Genomic DNA, 12,037 nt, shown 5'->3' with positions numbered 1-12,037 from the left:
AAGCTTGCAGGATGTTGAACAATGACACAGTGTGCTTCAAATGTCTGTAAAAACCTGTCCTGTAGTCTTATTTTTGTTCATGCTCAATTTTGCTTTTCACATTTAATTTCCATTTCCATGATAATAATTACCTCTTAGAACCGTAATGTTCAAGTCCGCATAATAATTTTGAATTCAGCTGTCTGACACCTAAAACTAAAGGCACTTCTGTGCATACGAAGCACATTTATGTGTGTGGAATAAATAACATGCACACCTGTGAAGGTCAACCATTTTTGATAAGTTAGAATGCTATACATGCATGTTTAGAATAACATGAGATAACATCATAGACTGATTTTAATCCTGTTGTCCTACTAGATTTAAACAGATGCTATAATTTGATGCAGATAAATGGAAACAGCAGAAAGGAACTGTCAGGATCCCCACTTGAGCCCCTACCTGGCTTCCCTTTACTTTCTCTCTCTCCCTCTCCTGTATTCAGAAATGCATGAAGCCTGCTTAGTTGCACGGATTGGAGACAGCTGCATGGATCAGCTCACATGTCCACAATCACCACTTCTCAATAAAGCCAGTCAATGTCCAGAACAGATTTGCAAGAAGATAAAGTAAGTAAAACTGAAAAGGAACAGAGATCTTCAGAATACCAAGATTTAGGACGAAACTAATGGAATATTGCATTTTTGTAAAAAGGGTCAATTTATTTGAACAATCTAGACAAGGAATCAAAAGAATCTAAATCCAAACCAGCATATTATTAAATTCAATGAAATGAAGTAAGGGTATTATGGTGTTTGTTATGAGAGAAAACTCTAGGAGTGAAGCCCACTAGATCTGAGTTTCCGCATCTGAAAATCGGACACATGGTGGTCAGTCAGTAGTGGACAACATTGTCACATGACGGCGCTCGAACAATAGCAGGCCATTTCGTGGTCATGAGACCGCGCTTTCAGCTCGAGAGTCTGGAAGACACATATAAACACACCCGGCTCAGCCGGGTATACCTCCCCCCATCGCAACTGGAAACGGACAGCATGTTGCATGCTGGTCCAGTTGTGGTACACATCCAGTTGTGATGCGGTGTGTTTACGGGCTTTGTTTGTGGGCTGCAGCTCATTTGTGTAAAGTAGCCTTGACTTCTACTTTATGCAAATTTGATACCGTGTGCGGAGATCCCACGCATCAAAAAGCTGTCCTCAAACATCTTAACTAGCCATCGGTGACCTAAAACGAGGACAGATTCAGCTACCGCACAGATTATTTCTCGCCTCAAATGCTTTCAGAAACAGTTTTCGCTGAAGTGTTTTCGAAATTAAAGGGAAGGTTGGCGGCCAATCCATTTTGTTTATCTGATTCATCTGCTGGACTGTTTAGCTGAAAGCGTGGTCACATGACCAGGTAGTGGCCCTCGAGCTCTGCCATGTGACAATGTTGTGGCCCCCCTAGTGACCATCCACCAAGCCTGCGATTTTCAGCTGCGACCTGCTTACATGAAGGAAAATTGGATCTAGTGGACACGCACTTTGAGAGTGGCTGTGCAGACCATTGTAGTAACTTTGTTTGTTTTTAATTCTCATTGTAAACTGATTGTTTCATATAAAAGGTCAGAATAGGCTAGATAAGTTTATTTTTCTTTACGCTCCCTTTCAATCAGAAGTTTGGAAACTTTCATTTTATTCATAACTTCTATTAACTTTTATTTCATTCATATTCAATTGTTGCTTTTTCTTTATCAATTAATGAAATTAAAAAAAAGTAAACTCCTCCACACACTGCCTTTACCTGCTGCTGGCCTTCGACCTGTCCCTGTCCCTGTTTCAGGTACCTCACACCAGGTTGCGTGACCACCTTGCATCTGTGACTCACTCGTCTCCTTGCTTCGAGCAGTGCCTGCTGCCGGTTCTGTTCCGGCCCATCCGGAATCCTTCGCCTGTCTTTGCCTGCACCTAAGTTCCTAGACACCCCGGGAAAGGGACAGCTTGACTGAGAACAGGTGATCAACATTTTGAAAGAAATTGTAGAAAAAAGCTCTCTGAAAGTTCAGTGGAAATATGCAGTTCTATTCCTAACACATGGATACTTAATGAATGGTGCAGGAAACTGACTGTAGAATTTGCACACATCCAACTTAAGTGTCTGCCTAACTTCTGTCATTGTTATCAGACTGCCTGTTTTTTTTTTAATTTACTGAAAGGAGTCGATAAGTTCCGTTCTTGCAATAATGTCATTACTGTAAATATTTTTACACTGAAGCCACAGAAACTGGAAATTTCCCGTAGCAAGCCACTTCTTAGAAGTATAAAGGGTTTCACAAGATTAAATTATATTTTCGAGGAAAAAAATTGTTGCAGCACCCCAATGGCACTGGATTCATCTCCAGCATGGTTGTTTTCTTTCCAATAATTTCACTCTAAAAACTGAATCTGTTCTGTTTGTGGTGTAGAAAAGCTTGCAGGTTAATGAAGCTACACATTAACACTATCACATCCGAAGATATAAATAACTGATGAGGGTGCAACTGCTGTGCCACCTGAGTGAGTTACACACAGCCTCACATTCAATTTGGAGAAAGCATGGATTTGTGTTAAAATATGGGTCAGATTTCAAAAGTTATGCATTTGTGTGCACTGGCTTTGTCACTTCACTTCTGCCACAACTCTGCCATGGGGATTTACGAAGAACCCAGGTACAATCACGAATGAGGATGACAAGATCAGTAAATGGAAGAAGCCTTTTTTGTCACAAGTACATTTTACAGCCTATCCAATTGAGATCAGAGTGCAGGTTCAGCAATGGTACGGTGCCCCTGGAGCAGGAAGGATCGAGGACCCAACAACGGCAGCATTTGTGTGTGATCCTCTGACATTTCTGATCAGTAGCCCAGGGAATGAACCATTGTGCCACCACTGCTAATGCACAATGAAGAGATCAAAAAACAAATAACGACATAAGAGAGTGAGCAACCAACAAACTAAGCTCAAGCCCAAATGAAATATGATCTCAGAACACTGAATAAAGCAGACATAAAAACTAACTGGGGGCAAGCAGCAAACACTAAAGACATAGAGCACAGGGGTAAGAATCAAATGGTATAACACAATGGAGGCTGAGTAGGAAAACAGGGCAGACAATCAACAAAACTGAGAACAGCATGGTAATAAGAGCAAAGAGGAGTAAGATAAGGAATTTACCAGGACAGCCTAATGGAAGTATTTAAAAATGGAATTGACAAGACACAAGGCAAACTTAGCAGATCGGCGCTGGCGCAGGCAGGAAAACCAGGATGGCTGGTTTTCAGTGCAGGGCTTCTAAACAACATGGCAGGCTGTGAAAGTACCAAATTGATGAGAAAACAAGGCAGGGAACCATGTGTTGAAGTCAACGATCTGGCAGCGAATGAGATCAGAGCCGGGGTTTTGTTGTGTGAGTGTAATTTGTGCCAGGTGAGCCAGCCTCTGCTCAGGTGCTCATACTAGCTCCTGATGAGGCAGCAGGTCACATAGACAGAGAGAGGGGGAAAGGAGGAGACTGCCAGCAAATCAGGGCTCCTGACACGATGAGATTCAAAATTGTGTTTTTGAGTAAAATGTCTCAAAGCTGTTGGATGGTTTGCCAAGAAATTAGGTTCAGGTGAAAACTCTGGGGATGTTACAGGGGTCCAATGAGAGTTCCCTTGATGAAATCTAATTTTGTACTTTGTTAATGGTAGTTAATAGTATGGTGTTTTGTATACGCTAGAAGATATATCAGTGATATAAGTAGCTGAGCATTTCTCCCGTCAAATGTCTCAAAAACACAAATTCAAGCTTTGGAAGTTTAATATGTAACAAACCTACGGAAACCATTTCTGTCAACTTGCATATATTGACTTTTCATACCAATATTCTTCTTGGATTCAGTTTCCATATTAAACATGTATGGCCAAATTACTCCAGTATTACATCATTGTGTAGAGCAGTTATAGCATTGGTAGTAGTTCAGCTCGTGTGCTCGCGCTGCGTATTTTCATCACATTAAGCTCTGTTATATTTATCGCTAATTAGTAATAATTACCAGACTAATATACTAAACTACGATGTTCAGGCATATCTACAAATCATCAGCATATTAGCATTACCACTATAAGCATTTTGCCTGCTGCCAGCATGGCTATAGACCCTTATTGAGACAACAGTTAGTTGGCTACTGATTCACAGCTCTGTATGACCATGTGTTCGTGAACCTGTGCTGATGTGAATGGGGCCCTTTCTCTCTCATTAAGACCATTCAGCTCTGCTGTGAACTCACATACAAGCTCATTTCCATCACACAGAATGAAAATGACGATTGAGAAGCGTTCATTGGACATGCGACCTTTGTTGAAAAATGAATCTATCGCTTCTAATTTCATAATGTGTCTCCGAGATTGACATAGTAGGTGTAGTTCGGTAGATAATGTGCAGTCTGTCTGTAATTACAGATAAAAGAACATTAAGTTCGACAGATACATGTAAGCTTCTTGATGAGGGTGCCCATTTCAATTAGGGAGTATTAAATGAAACAAAAAACCTTATGGGAGTTTCTCACTGCCAGACCCAAGGAGAATTAATACATAGCATAGGGCCATTTACCAGGGAGTAATTACTCCCTAATTATCCATTAGTTATTCGATTACCCTTTTATCAGCTAGTCATGGTCAAAAGGCAGGAATAACGGATAAGTCATCACCTTGGTTGGTAACAGATGTAATTAACATGCCGTAGCTCCCTCGGAGGGCGACAACCAAAGTGCGCATTCAGGCAAAGTTAAAGTATGCTGGCCCATTTCTTGCATTTGATCAAAGAGAACGATAAATCAAAAGCCTTTTTTATTCACCCAAGGCTGGCTTGCTGCAAATAGCAGAAATAGGAGGGTGTAAATTAACTCTCCTGCCCACTTTCACCAGGTTGGTTTGCACATTTAACCACGGCAAAGCTAAATCAGCCAGTCCTTAAAAGGGCTCCGGTCAGTGAGAGGAAAAGCAAAAGGGTTATGTGAATGTACTGTGGGCACTTATTGTTAACAAACTGAATGGCTCTGTGATTGAGACTTGATAAGAAATCAGAAATTATTCTATGTGACGATAGATGATTAGGTGCATATTGTTGCCAGATGAAACTGCCATTAACAGACCAGCCAAGAACCATGAATACTCCATGCCAAGCTGCTTCTACCATTTATTACACATAATTACATTCTTAAATAAAAACGATTCACCGAACAGTCCTTGCATAGAGATATTACAATACCAATTTAAAAAAGGAATTATGAAACAAACTGGTAACAAAAATAAATCTTTCTCATTTTTCCATAATAAAGAACATTATCGTACCCATACATCATAATATACAAATGATAAATTTGAAACACTTTGTACAGAGAAAGAAAAAGAGAAAGACAACATAGGAAAAATGGAGGGGAAGGCGAGGAGGAGGGAGTGAGAAGGGAAGGTGGTGGGTGGGGGTTGGACAGAGGAGAGGAGTTGAAAGGGATCATATCTGAGAAAATGGAAGGGGGGAGATGGGATGGGAGAGGAGGAAGAGGGAGAAGCGATGAGAGAATGCTGGTAGAAAAAGGGGGTGTGTTTGATTTAAAATTCAGACCTGGTGGAAACAGAGGTGGTGTCACACATAGTAATTTGTGTACCTCCCCCCAAACCCCACCCTCCCACTTTCGACTGAGAGCAAGAGCTGCAGTATGAATCTCTGACTCTCACAAGGTGGCATGGAAATGGTGAAAAACACACAAGGAGAACACAGAATAAGTGTTTGTGTGAGCGTGTGAGTCCGTTTGTGTGGATTACGGATGTGCTTGTGCGTATATGAGTACGGATTTGTCTGCATGTTTTTTGTACATGGATGTATGAATTTGTGTTTACCAGAGTGTCTGCATGCATATGTAGGTGCACGTCTACAGTGTATCCATGTGGCATGTGTGCATGAGTGTGTACATTTTTGTGCTAAAAATAACAGCTACTATACAGACTTTGTGAACCATGTTTCATCGCCAAGGGTTGTTGTTGTGTGACCTGTAGTGCACGAGCAGACAGAAAACATCAGATATGCAAGTGATTTCTTTTTTTTTTCCCAAAAAAATTCAGTGCAAATACAAACAGACGAAGAACACACAGGCACAGTAGAATTGACAATCATTCATTAAGATGACAAAGGACTGAACCGCATCCTCAGAAACAACATGAAACAACCTTTCAAGAAAACACATTCACATTTTGAAATCCCAGTTTTTTTTGGAGCTCCTGGCATACACATTGAGAGGACAATTTGTTTATGTCAGCTCACAAGAATAGTCCTGTAAATGAGATATTTCCATGTCCTCCTTCAAGTCTACATGAACATCAGTCCAAAATCCTCAGCTCTCCTCGACTGAGCATGAACAAAAGTAGCAAAATAAACGACACTCCCCATCTTCCCACACATTCACAGCAGTTCAGTTCAACAATAGAGTTATCCACTGAAATACTGAAACGCACAAGTACAGCTGCCATTGATGATACAGTTTTAACCCGCAGGTTAAACTGCTATTCTTCATTTGATCTTCCACATGGAGAGTTTACCTAAAGCAGGAGAACCACAGACCTCCTAGCCTGTTCTGAAATTAGAGCTAAACATTTTTATATATTCTGCGAACACAATCTCTAATATTTATTAACAAACAAAGAGTGACAAGTTGCATTGATCATGTTGTAGCTGCAACCTAGATGGCTCGTGAGAATTTTTGGTCTTCTTTAAAGTAAACCAGCAGTTAAAACTTGTGTCAGTTGTTTTCTAATGTGGTCATCTATATGCTTAATCAACCAGTATCCATTTCCAGGTCGTCGTTTTGTCAGAGTCACTGACATCTCAAAGATAAGCTAGAGTAACAAGAATTTATCCAGTTTTAAACAGCCTCTTTAGGCCACTGTTTTTTCTTTGTGAGTGACAGAAATTGAATGCATAGATGCGAGCTACTGCACATCCGTCTTCCATGTGGACTCTAAAGGACGAGAAAAGTAGTATAATTACAGCAACAACTGAGTGTTCGCTGTTCACTCACTGTTTGGTGAAGTTTAGGCCCCAAAGCACTTTGTTAAGTTTAGGAAAAGATCATAGTGTGCCTCACTGAGCTCATTTTAGAAGACAAATTTCTTGTTGCCTGAAAAGGACCGATAGTGACAATACCAAGAGAAAACAACTGGCGGTGGACTCATGGCATCAGATTTTTAAAGGTGTTAAAAAAATATGCTAAATGGTACCCAGTGTGTTCAAATGTGGTGCCAAAGGATCCTGACAAAGTGGCAGTATGTGCTCGCTCAATATAAGAAACCAAGGCTTGTTTCCACATTAAGAAAGACTGAGTTCACTTTATTTGTGAAGCGCGACTTGATACAGCATCCACTTCCAGAGCCACATGTAGACCATGTCTAGATATGATTGAGCTGCTCTGCATTTATACCTAAAATAAAAATATGCCTCTGGTACACAGTAAGAAATCAGTTTTGTGTCTCTCTTGCCAAAATGCAGACTGCTCTGCATCTCATTTGACCTCTAAGTTTTAAGCCTTGTAAAATAAACAATGAACATCTTGATATAGCTGTGCCCAATAAAGTTTGTCAGTATTTTGACAATCTACTTTTGTCCAAGCTGCCTGATTGATTTGTGTGCGCTTGAACTGATCACATGTTCATCAAAAACACTATCTGCGGATTAAACACATGTTGTCTAAGAACTGGATTTTTTCAGTCTTTGTTCTCTCTGATACAAGTCAGGTCACACAGGAGAAATTCTCATTCCAGTTTTCTAGGGGTGAATGTATGTGTCACCCTGTGTGTGTGGGTATCACTCGGCTGCAGTTTCATGAGCTGATGGGGCAGATAGCACTGCTGACTGAGCAAATCCGTCCTGCCTTAAACCCATCTCAGCCACCCACCGGAAATCTGCACTCATGACCTCCTGCTGGTTCAGTAAGACCAGTAAAATGTCAAAAGTTACCAGCCATGACAGCTAGTTATTAAAAGTCAAATCATTCATTGCTAATATGAAAAAGAGAAAGGTTGAACACAAATGGTCTCTGGTATGATCTTACCAACCACAAACAAGTGTTGTCATGGGTCTGGCAACATGTTCAGACTTGCAACAGATACATTCACATTGATTTACTCTGAGAAGAGCGACTATATTGACTGAATTTGTGTCACTTATGATCTTCCTACAAGTCCTTCCATATCCAGTAGGGTACAAATCTGTACTCATGTTGGTCAGGAAGCCAGCAGGAATGTTCTTGGATGTGCACAGGGCCAGATTCAAAGAGCTGTTAAATGCTGTTTTGTTTCTGAGCTGATGTCTGAAAGTTGCTAAACTGGAAGAATTCTTTATGGGTGGTGTGAAGAGGACGAATTCCTCCTCAACCCAGTGGCTGGTTAGGTGCCAATCACTCTCAAAGGCCAAAGAGATCATTTCAGGCATCTACTGTAGACACTTGTGTTTTTGTTTTGCTTTTTGGCTGCATCCATTTCCAATGAGTTCTTCAAAGTGATTTTTTAACTGTGTTTTTCAAACAGAGATGAGAATCTGTTCTTAGAAACAATATAGCCTTTACATACATAGTGATCTTGTTTGTGTTTCATGTGCTATCACAGTCAGCTTGCTGCTTTGACTTGTGCATGTGGCTGTCCATGCTCCTATAGCATGTGAAAGCCAGCATTTGGTGACTTTCAAATTGTCTCCTAGTTCATGACAGTGGAGCTTGTTTTTTTTTTTTTTTTTAAATAGAAAAAGTTTTTAAAGAGTCAATTGTGCAACAGTTTCTGACAACATAAGAGTCAAGATCCCAGAGAGGAAAAAGCACTCTTAGGAGCCATCTCTTGAGACACTCAGTTTCGGCTGGCATTCCAGGAGTCTTTCCCAGAGTAGATTAGTTAGCCTCATCCAGTGGCAATGGATGATGCTCATAAAAGCAAGCCGGTCCCCTGGATGACCTCAATCAGTCTTTGCAACACATCAGCTCAACACAATCCCACCTTCACGTCTTTGGGAAATCCAATCTAACATCCCATTCAAACAAGTGCTCCGATGCCATGAAACCAAACAGATTTATAAATGGATCCAGTTGGTGGTTGTGACAGAGGTCGGACGAAGAAATGTCAAATTATTGTTTGTCCAATACATGAGATAATAAACCCTTTGGTGATCTTTAAAGGCTGTGGCAAGTTGGATGGAGTGCTTGCGTGGTTCAGCTACTGTCAGAAATGAGCATTCTAGAGGAGGAAATCTTGAATATACAAACAGCAGTGATGCTGTTGTTACACAAAAAAAAATATTGTACAACCGGTCCAGTTTGGCATTGGCCTCCTCGCTTGCATGAACTTTTAGAAGTGCTTCACCAAGAGACCACTGCAAAAAAACAAACAAAAAACCCCCCACAAGGATGATTAAAATAAAGAGCTGCCAACTGAGGGCACATGGTCCGTCACTCATCGTGTGATCGAAGTCTGCGACACATACAAAGGGTGGGATGGAGCATCTGGATCGTCCAAGCAATGACACAGGGGGACATTTGTGAGGTGACAATGTCATAATATGGAATCATGGACCAACTGGTTGGGCACAGATTGACCGAGCCACTTAGGATCAGTTTTTTTCTCTGTGGTCACTAAATCTGGTGTTTCTTTGAGTCTGTCCGCTGTCTCTTCCCCGACATTCATGTTATTTTTCTGCAGATGAAGCTCCCTCTCCTTCTTCTTCCCCTCTCTTCCACTGACCTCTCTTGAATCCCTCAGATGTGCCTCTTCATGTGTAGCGCCAAATGATCCGACCGTGAGAAACACCTGCAATCCAAAGAGAGAGAAACAGAGAACAGCTTGTTGAGCTTGTTATTAATACAAGGGAAAGAACTTTGTTTTGTCTATTGAGTTAAATGTTGCTGTTAGCTAGTGAGTGCTGAGCCACTAATGCACACGCAATTAGTATATGTGTAACTAATTCATAATCAGCATTTTCAGCAGCACTCCTAATGACTTCAGCTGCAGCATGAATAACGAGAGAGCCCACAGATGGATCTGTTGAAACAGTGTGGAGGGGGGAGGGAGAATGAGGAAAAAAGAAAGCGGCATGCAAAACATGTGCTGTAAAACGTTAACTAAATTAGATGAATCTTAGACTCTCATTTGAAATCAGGCTTGCAAAAATACTAGGGCACACAGCTGAAAAATGCAACTGCTCTGGCCTATTTTTTTCAGTGTGAGTTTTTAAAAATGTTTGTTATAAATGATTACTCCAACCTGATTGCCACAAACGACATAATATATGCTTTCAGCTGGTGTTTTGTTTATTCCATGCACACAGCTATTATGAGACCTACTTTTTCACCACCATGACTCGATCAACAGTGTTTCTGTTGTGTGCTCGCTTAATACTACAGCACCATTCATAAGAGGAAAGCTTTTCTGAAAGAAAGTGCTACTTCCTTTTAGATAATTGGGAGCTGTGTGTTTTGGTGATTAGTGTGCAAGAAATATCTGAGATGGAGGTACTTCTTTTTAGTTTAGTGAAGTTGTTTTATTTAATTATCTTCAGTAGAACAAACAACCAAGAACGTGGAAAATTGCTTCCACACTGCAACATTTTAAATTTTTTCAAGGAACTGCAGTTGAGTTGCAATTTCAACATTGCTCTCATATAGGCCTGGATATCTTTGGCTTTATAGAGCACTTTTAGATGTCACACAAGCAACTTTAATTGGATAAGATTCTCAACTGTAGTATTTGTTTTGTATTTTGTCATTTTGTGCTACCATGTGTAAATCCAGTTTCAACATCCATGACTTTTAGTTCAAGCAGTTTAATTCTTTACCATATATGTGCATCACAAAAACAACTTTATTTATGCAAGTTGCACATCTGGAGTCCATATATATTTGGCTAAAATAATCTGAAATGAATCTGACCAGATGGCAAGGGAGAATCAAGGCTATTTTTTTTTTCACTTCATGACTATTTTTAAATATGAAAACACTTGTATGCCATTTATATACATCTATATGTTAATTGTATGCTTATTGTATTCTTCATTGTATGGGTTATGTATTTGTATGGGCCTGTTTTCTTTGCCCGTTAACTCAGAAAGTTTTATGTCGGTAATGTCGAGTTTGAGAGGTTTGAGCTCTGCTCAGTTTAACTGAGATTTTTTTTTGAAAATTTACCATACATGAAGCCTATATGTTTAAATTATTTTTAACATATATATTTAAATGCCTAGCCACTGAAATTACACTGAAACAGCAGCTGTGATCTAAACTAGCTACTAAGATGTTCATCTTAGTAGACGTTTAGACATTTAGACTTCACTAATGAAGCAAATTTAAAGTAACCTATATGGCAGTGCAGATGAATTTTAGATATCTAATCAACGGAAAATTGCTTACTGGGAAGGCTGGGTAAGTTTAGTAAAAAGCCTATAGAATGTAAAATCTGATCTTCTTGTTACACCAAACTACCATGGTTTCATGTAATGCTGGCATCCAAGCAACCCAACCGAAGAACTGGTAGAAAATAATCATTTTCTAATGCAGCAAATGCCAACATTCATTACAACAAGCAATCCTGCAACCTGCAAACATCAATCAATCCTCAATTAACAAACCTAAAAGTAAGTTACAACACTAACACTTACAGATTAAATAGCACTGTTAAAACATTTCTGCTAACAGCTTTGTCGCAGTTTTTTCTTTCTTTTTTTTTGACACAAGTTTCAGAGACAGTGGTCAAAGGTGTCTGGATGAGTCACTGCTTGGCCAAGAGGGGGAGTTATATGTGATGAGGCACCAGTCGTCTGTCTTACTGTCACACCTGCATGTCTGTGTGTCGCCGTCTTTGCTCGTGCACACCAACAAACACACATGGGATTAACAAACGGCTCAGGAGACACTCGTGTGCTGCGAGTGTGCACTCTGTGAGACAGATGGTAAAGTATGAGTCACGACTTGGGGGCACGACACCAGCTGGCACACGGTGGGTCTGTCCCCC

At 40.3% G+C, this 12,037-nt stretch overlaps 1 protein-coding gene across 1 annotated transcript in view; it reads right to left on the bottom strand.

Moving 5' to 3' along the window:
• Positions 1–5,182: 5,182 nt before the first annotated feature.
• The window catches only part of klf7a (Kruppel-like factor 7a), a 42,822-nt gene continuing 35,967 nt past the window's right edge, over positions 5,183–12,037 (bottom strand). Inside the window, exon 4 of the mRNA XM_022196600.2 lies at positions 5,183–9,841. Within this exon, the coding sequence (XP_022052292.2) occupies positions 9,790–9,841 (52 nt within the window). The 3' untranslated portion in view covers positions 5,183–9,789. The remainder of the gene's footprint in view (positions 9,842–12,037) is intronic.

The sequence above is a fragment of the Acanthochromis polyacanthus genome, chromosome 22 (genome assembly GCF_021347895.1).
Source record: "Acanthochromis polyacanthus isolate Apoly-LR-REF ecotype Palm Island chromosome 22, KAUST_Apoly_ChrSc, whole genome shotgun sequence".
Taxonomy (NCBI): domain Eukaryota; kingdom Metazoa; phylum Chordata; class Actinopteri; family Pomacentridae; genus Acanthochromis; species Acanthochromis polyacanthus.
The sequence above is the reverse complement of the archived record's forward strand: the minus strand, read 5'-3'. Positions and strand labels throughout refer to the sequence as shown.